General features: G+C 37.4%; 1 protein-coding gene across 1 annotated transcript; it reads right to left on the bottom strand.

Annotated features, from left to right (window-relative positions):
- Window positions 1–52: 52 nt before the first annotated feature.
- NSUN2 (NOP2/Sun RNA methyltransferase 2) lies at window positions 53–20,163 on the bottom strand. Its single transcript, XM_005533508.2, has 19 exons — window positions 19,950–20,163; window positions 19,711–19,868; window positions 19,416–19,520; window positions 19,204–19,309; window positions 18,536–18,607; window positions 15,905–15,989; window positions 14,877–15,069; window positions 14,417–14,491; window positions 13,193–13,323; window positions 10,095–10,168; window positions 6,995–7,125; window positions 6,320–6,416; window positions 5,041–5,216; window positions 4,407–4,499; window positions 3,876–4,011; window positions 2,557–2,637; window positions 2,191–2,329; window positions 1,237–1,276; window positions 53–619 (listed from the first exon to the last, which is right to left on the bottom strand). Exons 1-19 carry the CDS (start codon window positions 20,037–20,039, stop codon window positions 217–219), a joined length of 2,385 nt encoding a protein of 794 aa, XP_005533565.2. The 5' UTR covers window positions 20,040–20,163; the 3' UTR covers window positions 53–216.
- Between the last annotated feature and the right edge of the window lie 41 nt (window positions 20,164–20,204).

Raw genomic sequence — 20,204 nt, 5'->3', positions numbered from 1 at the left:
CAGACACACAAACCCACCAATAAAAAGTTGAAAATCATAAAAAAAGACACACTTAAAGAGAAATACCTTTATAGCTTTCATTTAAAATATAAAATAGGTGAAACTTTAAATGAGGAACATCTCATTCCAACCAAATTTTAAAATACAGTTTCATGCTAAAAGCTAAAGTCTGGATGTGAGCCCCCACTGAAGCTGCCTAGCAATAGAGAAATAAACCTACTCTTTCACATTACTTGCATCCATGTCTTTGCCTTCCTGGCTTACATGAGTGTTGGCATTTTTACTAGATTGATCTAAATTCTCAATTTTATTTTCTATTTCCATAGCACTGCTTTCCACAGGACTCTGAGAAGACTCTTCACCTATTTCTGCTTCCATTTTTGTGACTAAATTATGTTCTTTATCTTCCACATCCATTCCTTCCTCAGTTTGCTCCAGTCTCTGTTGAACTTCTTCCTCAGTTTTGTTTTCCAGTTCCTCTTTCCTCTTTGCTTTAAACACTTCAACTCCCATCATCCTCAGGTAATGAAGTCTCTCATTCTTGGGCACAAAGGCACGTAGTGAGGTCTTCCCTTGCCAACCACACAGCACTATTGGACACTGAAGATCATGAGGTTTTCTATAAACAAGCAGTTAAGTTCAGTCAATTATGTGAAAGTTCATCCTAACAACTTCATTTTATAGACATACACCAATTCAGTTCTAACCCTGAATGCACTTTGTAACTAGTCACAGAAGATGAAAGTACATGGTTCTTAACTTTAATACCTAAACAGGCACTTGCTTGTCTACAAGCAAGCAAGCAACCTAAAAACTCAGTATTATTAAGTTCCTGCAACAAGCAAAATAATTTTCTCGCTCTGGTTTCAAATACAAGGAACAGTAAAATAAAAGACTACATTTAGAAAATTCTCAAGAGTTTTGTCCACAAGAACGAAGAATAAAAAGTAACTTTTTCCATTCCAAATTCTGGACTTTACGGGGAAACAAACAAATAAATCACATGTAGTGATCTGCTCATCTCTGGCACAACTACCAGCTCTCTTTTATGAAGCTAAATTCTACACTTGTTTTAAGAATTCACAGACAAGACAGCATCTTTCCCTGTCCTACTCTCTGTATCCTATATGGCATTTCCCTGCATCACTATGCCTCTACTTTTGCTTTTGCTGAGTGAAAATAAATTCTTGTCCAGGTCTTAGAAGTGCATAAATGGAAAGCAACACATCTACTTACTCAGGGGCTGGGTTGTACTTCAGAACTATACTTCCCATCGCTACAGGAAAGAGGGAACAAAAACAAAACAGATGTGTTACTTGGTACAATGACACAATGATTGTAATCTGAAAATGTTCAAGAAAACAAGTTTTTAGACAAACACAGAGCATGACATGGTAAGCAGTTATCTACGTCAGTACACTGAACTATAGACAATAGCAGATTTTATTCCCTTTCTTTTCAAACGGAAGTATTTATAAAGTTACAGAAGCAATTGCCAATATTGCCTCCTCCAAAATCCCAAACAAATTAAAATACAAAATCCACAGTGGATTAACTTACTCAGTGAATCTAGCAAGGAACTTTTACTTAACTAAAATGTAAGAGTATGCCAGACCAGACTCAAGAACACTTTTTTCTTCCTATTTTTTCTGATCAAACACGGAAGTACAAGGATCAGCAATGCATTGTAAATAAAACAGTAACAAAAGGCTCAAAAAGAGTTTTCATATCTTGACGCATCCAGTGCAGAGGAAATTACAGTTTAATACAAGTAGACATCACTCCCCACATTTAAGGAAATCAAATCTGAGTAACTGATACATAAGGTCATGACAAGCAATTGCAGATGACAGTTTCAGCTGGAGCACTAGCAGGTAGAAAAACCAGAAGTGTATATAAAATCTTTGTTCATCAGATATTTTAAATGCTGCCTCACAGCACCACGTTGCAAGCGTCATAAGTTTGGCAAGTCTTCTGTTCTCTAAAGCTCAAAAACCTTAGAGGCTGCAATCAGAAAGGACTACAATTTCTAGCAGCACACTGGCTTTCAGTAATGCTTACTTACCTAACAAGAATAATTAAGAAAAATGTAGTCAAAATTTTTAGCAAACACAGTTTGTTACAGGATTTTCACAGTCTTCTGTGCAAAGTATAAAAATAATTTTGTGACAACAAAATTAGCAGGCTTACCCATATCTTTGACTTTCTTTTGTGTTTCACTGCTAAATTTACTTAAGAATGGATTTTCCTGGGTTAGCAGAATTTTGACATCTTCTATGCAGACATCTATAATTCTTGCATGAATGAATGGGTACAGAGTATAAATTCCCTGTTTAATAAATAAAGACAATTATTTCAAAATTTAACCACTGATTTCTAAAGGAAAAATGTTAAAAACAGTATGCGCTTTACCCAATACCAGAAAACAATTTTCACTTTTTAAGCCATACTGAAAATGTAGATCACCATTAATCTGACAAAGTTAATGCCAGCTCTCTTAAAGGCTCTCGAGGAAACCAAAGTAGCTCCTTTGAAAACACAATGCTATGCAATTACCTCTTGTGCTAATCTGAATGCACATCCAAACTGTTCACCATCACTGTTGCGAGACCAGACTTTTATCCCTGTGTTGATAACCTGCAAACACCAAAGCCAATAAGCATGAGTAGGGAGAATAAATTCTTAATTACCACTATTGTTTGAAAAAACTTCTTTTTTCCTCAACTCTTTGACTAAAAGTTCATTTGCACTGGACACTGAATTATTGTGAAAATTCATTCAAGGGAAAAAAGAACTCCTGCTATAAAAATGTGGCACTCCCTCAACATAAAATACCTTTTACTCCTTTCCATATTGAAAACTGAACAGTGTGAGGAAGAGGCAGTTTTAAAAAGAGGGCAACAAACTACTAATATCTAATTTTAATTTTAGTTTGAGCAAGAATTTTCTGTGTGATTCTGGGAAAGTCAATCAAGGACAGGATTTCAAAAATGTCCAAGTGATTACTATTTGGACACTTGATTTATCCTTTGTGATACTCAGTCTCACTACCTAATATAATGCACCAGTTTCTTAAAATTTTGTCAATTACGTAGCCATTTCCAGCATAAGAGATAAAAGAATAATTGTTTATCCATCTCAAAGCTCTGTTGCAAACATGTACTGAATATGCTCAAGAATTTTCAAGATTTGACTGGACAAGGCCCAGAATGTATCTGATCTTCCTCTGAAGTCATTTCTGTTTGGAACAGGAAGGAAGCTGGATTAGATGATCTCATTCCAACCTAAATAATACAATGACTTTTGAGACAAATATTTAGCATTCACAGGACATTTTCTACAGGGAATCAAAAAAAAAAATCCCTCTAATTCACAAAAAGTACTTATTATTCCATTATCACTCAGCTTAATGCACATTCAAAATATTTAATTGTTAAAATTATTTTGAAACAATGTCCCTATGTAACACAGCCAGTAACTAATTCAGCTGAACTTAGCTTTTTTGGTTGGCTTTCAAAGCTCTTAATACCTCTATAATTAAGGGAGTGATAAATACAACATCGTCAATGTAAACTGGTGAAGTTACTTGAAGACTACTTAAAAATGCTGGCACAGACACAGCAGTTATATATTCCCTCTCTCTACCTTTAAGTTCTCTTTCATCCACCAAAAATGTACTGATTTTCATCTCAGAGACTTTTACTTATCTGAGTTGACTCTCAGAGTCAATTTTTCATCTCTAACACAGAAGGGACAGAAAAGAAAACATTAGTCCAGACTTAAAAAACCAAAACGCTGCTAGAGGGCTAATCCTCTATATAAATCGTACACTTGGCAAGTTCAAGGAGATACACACTGATGCTTATGAACCATACCTTCATCTTCTCACTATTGTTCAGAAGCACATTCCTTAACTCCTTAGAAACCATGTACAGCTGCCTCTTTTTTCCTTCTTGAGTTCGAGTCAGCAAATTCATCTTGGGAAATGATGGGTCCAATGCATAAAACCTCCTGTGGCCATAATACTTGTTTTGATTAACTGAGCAGTAATATCACATATTCAAAATGCATGGTTTAACCCATTTCCTGCAGCTATCTCTGCAACCACTAAGTACTTTGGCTTCAGTATAACAAAGATTAGACTTTCTAAGCTGCATGACATCAGAAAAGACAAGCTATTATAGACACTGAGACACACTGGAAAATTTCCAGTGCAAACTTTAGTTGGCTATTTTCATTTAAGTATTTAAGTGTTGAGGAAAGGGAGCCCTGGTGCAAAGTCAGCCAAAAGTCATTATACACAAGTCCAGTGAGACTCATCTTTTCTAATGAACTGACCTTGAACTACTAACATCCCTGAACTAGTAGGAATCTTACTCCCAAAACAGAAACACCTTTTTTCTTACTGGATAGGAAGGAACAATGGATCATCTTCAGGAAGAAACACAAAAGGGTCTTCTTTAAAACCAAACAACTTCATTTTTTTAGATGGTGGTGGTCTAAAAAGGAAATAACATTGCACTGTCAATTTCACTAAAAGTACTTGCTTTAAAATCAGTATATTCAGTTCATTTAGTCAACACTTGGTTTATTTTAACAACAGGATGCCAAACAGAATTCTGGCATTTTCTTGTGCTTCACTAAAACTACACACAATTTAACTTGTTAAAATAAGGAAGTGAAGCAGTGCTTTGAAATCAAGTTCACAAAAACAAGTAAACAGAGATTTGTGATGGAATGATTGTGAAGACAATACAGATCTTTCAACTTCTGAAAGTATTTTTTTCCCTTAACAGAGAAGAAAGTATTAACAGAGAAGAAAGTATTAACAGACTTAACAAATGCTAATAAGAAAAAGGGTTATTTTCCAAACTTGCTGAATGAAACAGAAAGAAGACAGAAGACATGAAACATGGAAATGCAAGACAACTGAATGAATTCATTAAGTTTTCTTGATCAACTTTTAAATTAAAAAAGAACTACAGAATACTCAGCAATTGCAGAGCTGTCACAGGACAAATACTTAGACATAATCCTTACCCACACACTCCTTCCTTTTTACTCTGCTCAGTGTCCAAATTCTGCAATTCTTGCATTTTCTTAGACTCTTCATTTTCAGAAAGTGTTGGTTCTTCAATAATACAGTCAGAACCATTATCTGAATTAGCTGCTGTCACTTCAGTATCTCTTGTTCTTTGTGGCAATTTCTGATGAACCTATTTCAAATTACAGTATTTTCCAAAAAGCAAAAGTAGTATCCAACTTGTAACAGATGGCACATACGTTTTCTCTTTGTATGTGTATTCTTGTCAATTTGTATACAAGTGCTTAACAGATCCATTCAGGGAGTTAATCTGATTACTAGCTCAAGATACTACTAGAAATTGCATTTACCTCTAGTACTGATCTGGACAGTTTCATACCAGCTGTCCAAGAAAGCTGTTTTTGTACCATCTACAAAATCATTTTCAAGCATGCAGAGAAGACTATTTTAAAACAGGATCTGCTGTTTTCCTCCTCATACTCAAAGTGACACATGCATCCTGTTGCTGCACACTTTCTGTAAGTGTTACGACGTTTAACTTAGAACAGCATAAACTGTTTGGAGGGTGCTTGCTTCTGAATAAATGCTTCTTCCCTATTGCCACACACATTTTACTCATGAATTGTTCTAATGAAACAAATCAAATAAACACCTAAAGGGTTTAAGAACAAAAAGTTCTTCTCAGAGACATGACAATCTAAGAGATCACATAAATCACAACTTAAAATCCTGTTGACAGCATTTTACAGACAATTGACAACAAATGGATTAAAAGTCAGATGGCTGAAGCTGCTGCTCCAGTTTAACATCCATTCCCCATGCTTCTGATCTGATAATCTGCTAGTGAATCACTCCTGAGAAGCCAGCCACAGAGTAAGATAAACTGACATCAGAATTAGCTTAAAACTCAGCAGAAAAAAGCCTTTTAGCAGAAGATTACACATAGGTGAAGAAAGTGACAGCTTTAGCTATCCAATATAATCTTGCTTCTGTAATTCTTTCAAAACCTTAGTTTTAGGGTAAAGATTCATCTTGTTATTTTACTACCATTTCAAAATCCCCTTTTTTTTTTTTTGTATTTTAAAAGTTGTCATGTATTTTTTCTTAAGTACTTAATGGATTTAGGAATTTGTTTTTAATTGACACACTGAACTATAACCGAAGGGCAGATACAGAACAATTATAGTATGTGTTCTACTATGTGTAAACTTTAAAAAAAAAAAATCCTGAAAGATTATTAGTAACTAACATTTTAGATAATTTAAAAGAAGTTACCTTAGGCAGACGTTTATTCCATGGCATTGGAGACTTTTTTATTAAGACAGCCACAAAGAAGCCACCTGTGTTCTGGTGATGTGGCAATATCCTAAGACTAGAGAGAAAAGAAAAAACAATGTTGCAGCACATTCATAGCTTCATTCAGAATCACAGAATACCAGAATGTCCTCATTTATATTTACTTTCAGGATAAGGTAAGTATTCCTATTAGGATTGTGCAGATTTAATTTATTAAACTAGAAACAGGATCTAAATAGAGCATTCTAGCAAAATTACATGCATCAACACAACACGTTCATTCACAGTTCATATCTGAGTTTTAATGACTCATTTCTAAACATTATTTTTAGAATAGCTACGGAAAGCCTTTAAAAGCAAGTAAGTCACACTGTTAACATGTTAAAGTTTTACATACTGTTTCAGTAATTTTGACTGTTTATCTTTATTGAATGCAAAGCATCTGACCTTTTCATGTGAGCACTTATTCTTCTTAAGCAACTTGCAGTTACTTCTCCTGATTCACTGGAGTTTAAATATTGTGCACTGCCATTACATATGAAGCAATCAACACATACTTAAACCTACACATTTGTAATGTGACCTAATTATAATTTTCCCACAACCATACATGTTACATCAAATCCTCACAAGATCTACTCTGGGAAAACTTACCAGCGCTCCAGATTCATTGCCTTTAGCTTCTCTTCATCTTTCACTGGAAACATACTAGGACGTATTTGCGTTTGTCTATTTGAAGGCACATCTTTCCACTCCTCAAACCACTGTCCATCTTTCAGCATCACCTTCAAAGGGATAAATATAAATTCAGTGAAGAACAGGGCACCATTTTACAAGTTTTAATTAAAATACTTGCAAAGCAAGGTTCAGACACCAAATAGATAAGTTATTTTCTGATATAGGAAATTAAGTTCTTTAATTGCATTGTTTTATTGTTTAATTAAGTGTGTTGTTTCTCTGTGCATTTTATGTGTGTACTTCAGAGTAGGAGATTCTTGCCAGCTACAGCTTTTTGCTCCACTTCATATGCTTCAAAAAAAACAAAACATCCAGTCAAAATGCAGATTGGTGCTGAATCAACTACAAAGATCTCTATTAACCTGCTAAAACACATGAACCACTGAAATGCAGTGGAAGGACAGTGGTGAAATATGTAAAATCAGTGAGCCACCAGATTTAAGATACACTACTTTTTTTCCATGAGACTGGCCGTGAAACATTGTGTTGTAGGCAGCTTCCAAGAAGTATACAAAGGAAAAGAGCTACTGCAGTCTAGTAAAGATCAGAACTGAAGAATCCAAATTTCATTACATAAGAAACATACAAGAGTACAACACAACAGCTTGGTAGGCAGAAACCTGCATGGCACAGGCATATACAAGTTACTGACAGAAATGCTTTTGTGGAGAGTTGCTTTAGAACCATGTCCCCATTAATTTTCTAGCATCTGTACCTTTACTCAGAAAATATCTGCAGATCTGCTCTAAGACATTGTGCAGACATAAAATCACCTCAATCTGGCTAAGGGTCAAAGCTTTTGATGAATTCTTAAGATACAAATAGAAGATTAGAGCCACAACTCTTACAGGAAGGCATTTTGAATGCTCTTCAAGCAAGGATACCAAAGTGAAAAAATAAGCAAGGGAACATTTGACTTCAGAGCTCTAGATGCCTGTTTTTGCACTGGATGCTAAAGCTGTAAGAAGGGTCCAAAATGGGGATGCAGAGGCCAAATGCATAAAATGAATCACTGAAATGAAGGCCCATTTTTGTTGTTAAGGCAACAAAGTAAAGCAGTTGCAGTGATGGCAAATTCAGGACTGGCAAGTATTATGAAATGGTTTCATGCATCTCACTGTGATTGTCTTGAAAGTTTAATCAAGTGCTCTAGTGGAAATTGAAATGCAACATTTATCTAGACTACAATTTCACTAATAACTTTGGAATGCAGATTTCAGCATCATGAAGTCTGGCATTTTTCAGCCACTGGTCAGATCACACTTTGTGCATTTCCACATCTCCTGAAATAGAAATTACTGTACAGAATTAGTATTTCAAGTCAAAATACTACATTTCGTACTGCTAGATGGAGACAACACAGACTGTACTTCTGAACTGCTCTTCTTTGGAAGTCACAACTCAAGCTTGAGAAAAACCAACAACAGGAGTGATAAATAACCAAAGTCTAAAAAAATCTAGAACTATTTTGGTTTTACCAGAAAAACTGTCTAGCAGTCCAGTACTGTTCGGTTTTGGTTTACCAGCCTAACTGGTAAGTTGGTGACTGGTAGAATGACAAAGCCCCAAAGAACACGCTGAATTCTTCTATACTGCACATTTTACTGACCACGTGTTAGAGCAGAAGGAAGAGTAAAAGTGTTGCAGGAACAAATTACCTAATCTGGAGTTAAAAAGGTGTCTTCCTTCAAGCCCAAAATAATTTGCTGGAGTGCACTCATCTGGCTTAAGGAGGGAATACTGAATGCTATTTCCAAGGACCTAAGTGTCCCTTGAACAAAAACTTATTTCTGTTTTTGCTGTTTCCAGAGATTTACAGTCAACTGTAAATTACTGATGTTCAGTAATATTCAATGTAATTAGTCACAGACCTCCCAGAAAACAAATACTGCACCAAGGAACAAAAGACTAGCACCAAAGTAAGCAGATAAATCCGCAGTGATGCTAGCCAGTGAGGCATGTAAATACACGGTAGCAGGAAATCAGGTCTGAAAAAAGTCTGGCAAACTTTCAACACATCAGACTTGTTTTCAGTACCTTTTAGGGAGATTTATATTTCAACAGCAAACAGAGAAATAGATGCCACAGGGAATAGAATATACCCTTAGTGAAATTAGGTAGAATTGCGATCACAGAGCCACATTTATGCATTTTACATTTATTCTTCAGGTACAAGCATACAGTGTAAACTTTAGGAACTGTAAGAAGAAAGAAATCAGCTAGTTTCAAAGCTGGATTTCCAGTGGCAGAACATAGACAAATCTTTATTCCCTGCATCTTGTTCATTAGACTGTACACAGGCCTGTCTGCCATTGCAAGAGACTAGTGAGATGGTAAGACAGAAAAACCAATGGCATTGCAAAGGCACACACTCATAACTAAAATTTAATCAGTTTCTTTCCCCACTACCAGGATGGCCTTCTACTTTTCTTGACTATACTCTTGACAAGAAGCTGAAGCAATTTTGGGTTTTTTTCTGCCCCTCCACATTAGTTTGTTTCTAAAACGGAAATAATTTAAGGTCTGGAACAAAATACAGGATTCTATTAATATTCTAGGATTAGTCACATCACTGGAAGCTTTATAGCTTATTTGTAGAAACAGTTTCACAGCTTTTACTTCTAAATGAAGTAAAACAAACTAGAAGTACTAGAATCTAAAATGAAGAACTATGGAATTTAACATTCACAGACCTTGAAGACAGAGATGGATGGCTAACATTAAATGTGGCTGAAATTATGTTGCCATCTACAGGCCAAATATGCACAACAAAATAGGGAATTGTAGCAAGAAAGTATATGAGACAAAGGAAAGAAACCTAGAGGTAAGGGGAGAGCAGATGAGGAGAAAAAACTTACTCTAGCAAAGACTTTCAGCTTAGCTGTCTCCCCTAAGCATCAAATCACTGCCATTAATGCAGCAAAACCTAATGTTATGTTACAATTTAGAATTTCCTTAATTTAACACTCATTAACACCAAAGACCAAGAACTTCACAAAAATATCAGTTTAAGTACCTTCCATTTTGTAATTCCTGGCATCCTCTTCAAACCTGGTAACTCAGAAGAGACATCAGCAAGTTCTAAGGCACCTGAAATCCCAAGAATATAAACGTTTCGAAAACAGATTTTAAGAGTTATAATGTCAATTAACTTTTACAAAAATAGTATTCCTAAAAGTTTTAAACTATTTTAGGAATAGTACTTTTTACAACTTTCAAGACATAAAATGCTATACAACTTCTACCACTTACATTAACAAAGGAAGTGAGAAGAACTGTTAATAATAACTGTGTAAAATGCAACCTAAAAATTACCCAAAACAAATGGTTATATATTTTTGTAGCAGCTGCAGAGTAACACTCCACAACTTGTATCATTAAACATCAGTGTTCTAAGCAATAGAATCACTGAAGTTTTTATTCTCATTTACTCAGTATTTAGATTTACTACACTGTTTAAGTAATTTCAGGGAATAACTTTCGGTGTAAAAAAGCTTTCTGAAATGCCTATGATATTCTAATTTCAAGGAGTTACAAGCTCCATATATTCCAGTGAGAGAGGAAAGAGAATTTGTTATTTTTAAAATGCAAAGGAAAATTCCAAATTGTTTAACACTAACATAACAAAAGACTATATGCCTAAAATATGTCAAATTATTACAAGAAACATTAATAGGGTATTGCTTAATCTATTGAATAAAAGCTTCAAGCTGCTCAAAGTCCAGAAGGAATGATAAAAGTTTACTGTTTAAATAGGGGATCTCCCTAGGAAAGAATAACTTTTAACAGTGCTTTTCTGTGATTCTGAATACTTTAGTTATTTAACAGTCAGGTAGGCTCTTCCTCATGTTGTACACAATTTACCAACCTGTTTTACATGACTATAACCATTTACTCTTACAGTGACAGCTTAAGCAAGTCTTTTGAATAAATGAAAAGGAGATACATGAATTAATAGAAAATTAAAAAATTACATCTCAAATGTGATTACACTTGATGTTTTGCATCCATCCTTTCAATACTCCTGCCTCCCTACAGCATGACCTCAGCTGATATCTCAAGACTACATCAGACTGATCAGGCACTAAAGAGTCTGTCAGAAGTGCTACAATTTCCAGTAGTTGCTACATGGTACCAAAATGGCGTTCTCCCTACTCCTTCATCCCTAAGGGTAAAGCAATCTCTCATCGGCTTCACAAGCAGCAAGGTAACACTGTGCTTGAAACTACCAACAAACCTTCTGGACTGACCTGAACTAATTCTTGAGGTACAATGCCCCTTGCAGACCACTGCACTACTTCTTTACTACTACCTTCTTAAGCTACATCTTTGTTCAAGTTCCAAGAATAACATTCACTTGCTGGGACACATCACAGCCTCCAAGTATGCCTCAAAACACCTCCACTGGGCAGAGATTAGATTTGGATATGATAGCTAGTCTTTCCTTCAAAGTATTGAATCTCCCCCAGGTGCTGCAATTGCTGGCCTCTACATCCTACTGCTTTTGTGCTCCTATCCCACTTAGTTCTTAATGCTTTCCAATCTTGTCACTGTTAAAATTAATGCTGGCTTACTATGGCCTTCAATAAGCCAAGCAGACTGTAATTTATTGGAAATGTGTCTATGATTACCAGAGAAACTACTTCTAAATAAAAACGTCCTTTCACAGAATCACAGAATAAGCTGAGTTGGAAGGGACCCACCACGACCATCAGGTCCAATTCTGGCCCAGTGCAGGACACCCCAAGAGTCCCACCATGTGCCTGAGAGCATTGCCCAAATGCTTCTTGAACTCTGTCAGGCTTGGTGCTGTGACCACTTTCCTTGGGAGTCTGTTCAAGTGCTCAACCATCCTTTCGGTGAAAAAACGTTTCCTAATATCCAACCTAAATCTCTCCTGACACAACTTCAGGCTATTCCCATGGGTCTTGTCATTGGTCACCTGCCCTTCCTCTTCCCATCACAAGAAAGTTTCAGGCTGCAATGAGGTCTCCCTTCAGTCTCCTCCAGGCTGAGCAGAACAAGTTACCTCAGCCATTTGTCATCAGGCTTTCCTGCAGACCCTTAATAATCTTTGTTGCCCTCCTCTGCATGCCCTGTAATAGTTTAATGGCTTTCTTGTATTGCAGTGATCAAACATCACACAGGACACAAGATGAGGCTGCCCCAGTACACAGCAGAGTGGGAGTAGAAATTACATAGTCAATTCCTAATCAACATACAAGCACTTTAGCTAAAGTGCTGTTTCTAAGACATTGAAATTTCATGCACAATTTGGGGCCAGAATAGCTAAAAGTAAACATTACACAAAACAGGCTACCAACTTCCAGAGTTAAGTGCTGCTCCACAAGTAACAGAGCTGCTTCTGCTCTGGAAAAGGCACAACTTTAAAAAGGCTGAAAAACTTTTCATGACAAATCCAATTAGATGTTTCCAAAATTCAGGTTACTGATTCAGAAAAAATGGTATACACCAGCTACTAAATGGGCTACTGAACCTTACTAACACAAAGTGATGCAGTGCAGCCTCCCAGCTCATCTCAATTTTTTCCACCTCATGTAACCTCAGCCTTTACATGCAAGTCAAAAATGCAAAACAACCCGTAAGTTTAAACACATTAAAATTCCAAGCACATCAAAATGCGGGGCAAAGGATGCTAAAGGTACCAGGGACTCCTACCTACTGATGTACACTTATTTTGCTCTTACTGCTTAACTACACTCTGGGCTTTTTACTCCTATAATGCACAGCAGCAGTGTTCCACACTGAGTTTTCCAAAGGAATTACAGATGTTAGACATGAATTCCAACCAGTGGAAGCAGTCAGCGGGAGCCAGATAACAGAGACTGAATTCCACTGATCTGTACAAGTGTCTTCTGAATCATTAACAACTCATCAGGTTTTATATTTGCAGCTGAGTCACACCATTTAAGAAGACTGCTCATAGCAATATTAATGAAATCCTACTGGTACAAAAAATTTTCCAGTTTTGCAAACTAGCAGCATATTACCCACACTAAGCTTATCACTAATACCACCATACACATATCCTTTTTTTGGCTGAGGGAAAAAAAAAAAAATAGTTCCCCACTCTGTTCAAGCTCACAGTCTCACCTTGACTCTTTTCCAGCAGAGAGGCAATCACAGCTTCATTTTCAATGGGATTCAAGGAACACGTGGAATACACCATTCTCCCACCTTCTGCCAGTTGTTCAGCACCACGGGTTGCAATTCTCAACTGCAATCTAAGAGAACACTCTTGGTCTAGCCAGCTATCATTAGGGAACGCCAAAAAAGCTTTACTACACACACAACTCTCCATGGACTAAGCCAGCACTTGGGGAGTTCTACAACTGTCAGCAGTACACAGATTTATAGTCAGTGTTAAACTTAGTCAGCTTAGTGAAGTCTACACTGCACACACATTCACAATGACACTTATCAAATTAAAGCAGCAATTAGGTCAAACATTAGCACAGCAAAACTTTGAACATAACATTCTCTATTTTGTTCCTTCTAGTGCTCCCTCAATTTTATTATGAAGTACTCAACACTAGAAAAATAACACCTGAAAACATGAGTCTTCTCAGAAATCCAGTTAAAATGAGGAGTAATCTGGCTATTACAAATGTTATGGACAACATAGCTTAACTAGCAGTGAAGAAAGGTACCTTCTGAGAAAGGTATCACTGAGCTGGACCATGAGTTTAGATCCTACCTGCCTATCTCCAACTAAAATGAAACCCGCAATAATGAAAGAGCTGCCACAAAGTCATCAGCTGAGTCACAGTAACCAATGGCATCCCCAGCTTGTAAAAAATACACAGTAAAATGTTGATTTTTTTTCATCTATTTCAATCACTACACTTTACCACATGCCTGCACTAGGCTAAGTACTCATTCACCATCAGTTTATATAAATCCATCTCAGGTAACTGAAACCATGTGTATGATCTCTAGAATCCTAAAGACTTGAAAATATCACTATTAAATTTTACAACTTACTGTATTTTCCAACAGTATTTTAACTGCCTAAATGCTAGTCCCAACCAAGTGACTTGTTCCATTTTAGTAGCTAGCCTGTCTAAATCAATTAAATGAATATTTCCATGTCAGATATTTTTAACAATACAAGCAATTTAGATTCACATGCTTCCCCACTCACATCTGAAACCCTACACTTCCTCTCAATAGTACTAAGCTCTTCATTTGAGAGAAAAATTACTCTTCTTAGTCTCCGCTCTGTCATACATTATCATGTGAATGCATGCAGATGTAAAGATATAGAAAAAGGAGAGAAAAATGAAAGAAGCGCAGATGTGCAATAAACATTTTTACCCATGGAGCTGCAAACTGTTTTGTGTTGTCCACTTCTTCCACACATCAATGTTTTTCCTCAGGGTTCCATCTCCACTGCAACAGAGGTCAAACAGATTTGTATTATTTGCGTGTAAAACTCATTCCATATCCAAGTCATTTATAGCAGCACAAAAATACATGTCCCTCCTCCTTACAACTAGTTCTCCTACACTGTTCTGTTTTGTTTCCTCACTGTCTTTGTATTTCAGAGTCCTGAACATAAGGTCAAAATTTAAGCCCTTCAAGTGACCAAATTTAAGAACCACCTGGAATGGAAAAAATTACCATCATTCTGTATCCCCACACTTAAAAGGCATTCAGAATTTACTATAAATCCTAACTCACTAACCTACTCAAAAGGCATAATTCAGTAACACAAAAAAATTTAGCACCGCACTTAAAGTAGTAAAATCCATGTATTTGTTTACATGCAAGGTACCTGCAGGGGACATCACATAAAATCCTGTCATAGAAAAGGATCTCTTTTCTTCCATCAACATCTATTTGCAGGTTAGGAATGCTGGAGGCATCATGATTTACCACCATGATGCATGGACTGTTTAATCTCTTAGCCTGGTGAACCAGCAAATAGCAGCGCTTGTTGTCGACATCATTGGCAATTACAAAACCATCTGGAAATGTAAAATAGTGGGAAAATGCTTTACTAATCAACAGATGAAAAATTCTACATAGTTTATTACCTTATCTTCAAAAGTTCTGTAAACCTTTCACTAGAGATTTTTACTCAAAAGACTGCTCATGAATAGGGGAGCCCTTACTGAGTATAAAATTACTTAAAGCATGTTGAAGGTTAACTGATATGTCATAGTCTCAAGAGTTTTAGCTCCCATCCTGTGGCAGTAGGACACAGCCAAGGGCCCTTCAACTTTTCAAAGGAATACCTCTAAAACAGAAAAAAACCCCACTGTCACCAAAGACAATCTCTACATCAGCAAATTTTCAGTACAAGGCCGAAAGAATCCACACTCCCTACAACTGTTACAGTGTAAATGGACAGTATTTTCTGTGAGCATCTAACCAAAAAGAAAGATTCTGAAGCTTACAAAAATGATAAATATTTTTATTGCTTCAAGTCTAAAGCAGCTAATCCAGTGCTTGCAGGATACCACAAAAGCACAGAGGCTCATGGGCCACCATCTACTAAGTAAACCTGATTTATATATATAAAATATATATAAATATTTATATATATATATATATATATTAAGCTCTAATCACATGTACTGTAATCTGAACTGTAAAGATACATATAATTCATGTCTGTTTTTCAAGAAAAGGAAGCTCATGAAGTTTCAAATCAAAGATGGGTACCTTTAATCTCATAACAACCCCTTGGTGAATTCAATATGTAGTTAAATGCAGATACTCATCTGTGACATTAAAAACAATCTACTACAAGAAAAAGAAGAAATTCCAAGTCATAAGTTTTTAGTTTTCCAGACTTACTGGGAAAAGGAACATTCATGTCTGCATGCAACATTTCAATGAGTTGTGCAGTCTTAGATCCAGGAGCAGCACACATATCTAGAATCTACAAACATATGAAAGTTTAAAGAAGTCCTGCCTTGTACCTTTTCAGTACTTGAGAAATTTACTATGTTCTTATTCAAATTAAGTATTTTTGAATCTGGAGAATTATGATTGTTCTGAACACCAATTTGAAAAAAAACGAAGTACAATCCTGTTCTTTGTATGCTTTACCTTTGAAGGTTGAAAATATAAAAATTACTTTAGTTTATAAGGAACAAAAACATCAGCTGAAATAAAATTGGAAAGAGGAACTAGAATACAGATTTGGGGACATGATCCTTTTATCAGTTCACAAACAATTCCAACTTAAGTTATCTGCAACTTTACATATATGCACATATATTAAAGACAAAGTTACATTCAAGAGCAAGTACTACTTTTCTTTAAACTATCAGTAAATTAATCAGAGACAGTAGTTTATATAGATTTTATAAAAATTAATTGTTCTCCCTCTCCACACATTTACATTTCAATGCATAAAATCAGGGCAGTACAGGTCTCCTGCTTCTTTATCTTGGAAGAAGCACTTGGGAGGTGTCTGAACTGCCCTGACGCAGCTGAACATAACAGAAGGAACACAAACACCTAAATTCTAGTGTATTTCTCCCTCCTAATTAATCACTAACTCACCTTGTGATGGAGTCATTGGTAGAGTCACTTTCAGGAGCAAAATAACTGACATCTCACACTGTTCTCTTAAGCAAGGAAGCTTAGAGTCTTTCCTCTTGCCTAGTTACAGATTTTCAGAAATATATGTCTATCTCCTGATACACTTTGGCTTCAGTAAAAATTAGCTGAAATTGTGCAACAGGATAAAGGATGGCAACAATCTGCTCAGATCCCCATCAAACAAGACTAAATCAGAAGAGAGCCCCCAGAGAAACACAAAGAGAGTTCCAGAGAATGTGTGGTAAGTGCTGTCATGCAGCAGCGCTAATGCATCATGAAACACACCCTGCAAGACAGTACCAGATCTGCTGTTTAAATTAAGAGATGTGATGCTACTGTTTTCTATTTTCATAGATAATGCAAAAGATAATGAAGAATAAACAAGGCTAAACACACTCTTAAAACTGTCCAGCAAACTGATGGTGGGAGAAAACAGATTAAAAATGAACACAGCTAAGGGGAGGTTTGACAATCATTAATTTTATTCTTGTGGAAGATGGAATCAGCATCTTAGACATGACATACAGAACATGCTGGTTAAACAAAAGTAACCTGCAATTCTGGTCCTGACAAGCAGCTAAGCTAAGGGACTAAGGACCACAAACGGTCCTAAATGACAAGTCAGGACATCATTACATCATTTAACATTTGCTGTTTTGGCACATGAGAGGATAAAGAACCTAGTCTTAGTCTGATTTATGGAATCTTGCACACATTTCTAGAAAATACTGCAATACTCACCCAAATTAAACATTCAATATCAAGCCTATATACTGCTAGCTTTGCATATACAATGTATGTGCAAAAATATCCCTACAATTTGTATTTTACATTAAGATGAACGTGTTCAACACCTGTTCAATTCCAGACAAAAATCAAAATACACCTGTGACACATCAGGACTGAGACTTTCAATTTACTATTCACTTAAAAGAAGTGAGAAGACCTTGCCTCACATGGAACAGCCATAGCTGTCATACACTGGGTTGGGGTGAAAGTAGGACAAAAAAAGGTGGAAAATTATGTATACTAAGTAATGTTAATATAAAAAAAAATTGTGTACAAGCTAATCTTTAAAACATATGTTAGAATTTTGATAGATATAAAATTTTAAGATTCAGCATGAAAATTTAATCAAGAAGAACACAATATGGCTGCTGGAGATAGCAAGGCAACTAGCCCATTAATTTAACAGACTAAGAGTAACCTGACAACCTCGGTCTGCAAACAAGCACGGAGTATGAAAACTCTGAAAACAAAGTGAGATCAGAAAGTTTGCTACCAGATATCCTCATTCATATAGTGTGCCATAAGAAAATAAGGGCATTCCTTACACACTTCAGTTAAAGTTAGCACCCTATACTGTTAAGCCACCACCAACAGCATGTTTCAGCTCTCCCAAAATATTTAATCTAACATTATTCATAGAGTAGAACTTTTCAGCTTCTTCAAAAGGCATAGAGGAGTGAAATCTACAAGGCAGGGAATATGATCAATTGCATCTTGAAAACTACATCTGTTCACAGTGTGATGGAGAGAGGAAGTTAAAAACAGTTACCTTACTTTAAGAGCAAGTTGTAACAAGAAAACATAACTCAGATGCAGCTAAACACATTTATACATTGAAAATAAGACTATGCAACTGCCTAAAATCGAAGGGTTTTTTCAGGGTATTACAACTGAAAAGCAGATGTTCCTCTGACAGTGTGTATGTGATCTGAACATTAATTGAGTCTTGCTGTTGATATGCAGAAAGCACAAAATGTACCAACATGAAACAGAACCATGTATCAGCCTTGATACTGCTCTTGTGATTTGTAGTTCACTTAAGGTAAGTTCAGGGAACAAACTTTAGTACACATTATATTCTAGGCTTACCTTATGATGAGGGCTAACATTAAGCAGTAGAGGTGGGATCATACTAACAGCCTCCTGACGACTGATATTTCCCTTGAAAGGAAAAAAGAAATTAAATGTGTTTTTATTCCATGAAAGAATGCATTTCTTCTGCAACAAAAGTTTTAAATTGTTACATAGTAAAATAACAAAGCAGTCAGAAATACACTACTATAAACTTAGGATTAAATTCCGTTAGCATTTAAAAAAAAAAAAAATCACAGTATTTCACCCAATTGTAATTTCCTAATAATTGTTTATTTACTCCAATTGCATTAATTCTGTAGTTTCTGCTCAAGAGAGAGGAGAAAGTGGCTCTAATCAAGTGACAAACATTCATCACTTAAGTGTTGTCATGCACATGCATGCACTTTTTACCACATTTTGTTTATAACAGCAACTGATTATTTTACAGGGACTCATTTGAACATCCCCAAGCAACAACAAAAATGCAATTAAGTTTAGGCAAATATTTGTAGCTGCAGTTATGCACCAGAATCACTGGATGCATCACTGCCAGCTGCAACACAAAATCCAGATTCTTCTGAGCTACTGAACTTCTGAGAGAAGTTTCATCTTTCATAATGTATTTCAGTAAAACATTGCTCAGGATATGCCAGAAAAAAAATCAAGATCTATCCAAAACTTACACATTCTGTCTCGCTAACCAGAAACTGATGCAACTTTTCCAGTTGTGGGGACTTGCGTAAGATTTTTCTACTCAAGTTAGTGTGCCAGGCTAACTCTTCAGGATACCTGATGGGAAAGAGATGAGAAAAGAACAGAGGCAGAAGAAAGAGACCGATGAGCTAGGCTGGTTCATGCAGGAACATGCAGAATGCCTTGTCTCCAGATCACTCACCAGCTCAGCAACTGCGGCATCTCGACTTTTTGGCCATCCACCTCCAGGTCCTGCAGCTCTCGGAAGTACTTTTCCTTCAAGCAGTGGAGAATCTCTTTGGCGTGGCTACATACGAGAAATACCCGGAGGGACACCGGATGGAGAACCACAGAATCGTAGGATGGTTCCGGTTGGAAGGAGCCTTAAAAATCGCGCAATTCCACCCCTCTGCCGTGGGCGGGACACCTCCCCCTGTGCCAGGTGGCTCTGGCAGCCGCTGTCCGGAGCGCGGCCCCACTGGCGCCCCAGCCCGTACCTGCGGTAGCCGGTGATGCGCAGCGTGGCGGGGAGAGGCTCCCGCAGCGCCGCCATGAACGCGTCCCACTCTCCGGCGGGCACGATGCCCAGCTCCCGGTAGTACCGCTCGAACAGCTCGTTCTCCTTCACGATCTCGGGGTAGCCGCCGGCCCAGCCCTGAAGAAAAGCGCCGCCGCCGTCAGCCCGGCGGCCCCAGCGCCCCCCGCCCCGCTTTACCTGCCCCAGCCCAGCTCTCACCGCCTGGTCCCCGCCGCCGGCTCCGCCGCCCCGCTCCTGCCGCTGCTGCTGCTGCTGCTGCCGCCGGCGGTCCCGCGCCCTGCGGCCCATGGCAGCTAGAAGGCGGCCGAGCCGCGCCACCAGCCCCACCGTAAGAAAAATTGGCCGCTCCCGCTTCGCCTCCGCTCTCAACCGGACGGAGGTACCGCGCGACTGCCGCGTGCACCCGACGCGCACGCGCGGGCCCGCCTTCCCCCGGCGCTGCTTCCCGGCGGA

This window comes from Pseudopodoces humilis, chromosome 1 (assembly GCF_049639895.1).
Source record: "Pseudopodoces humilis isolate 2021_Gansu_Grassland_sample_001 chromosome 1, ASM4963989v1, whole genome shotgun sequence".
Taxonomy (NCBI): Eukaryota; Metazoa; Chordata; class Aves; order Passeriformes; family Paridae; genus Pseudopodoces; species Pseudopodoces humilis.
Note: the sequence above shows the minus strand (reverse complement) of the source record. Positions and strands in the feature narration are given on the sequence as shown.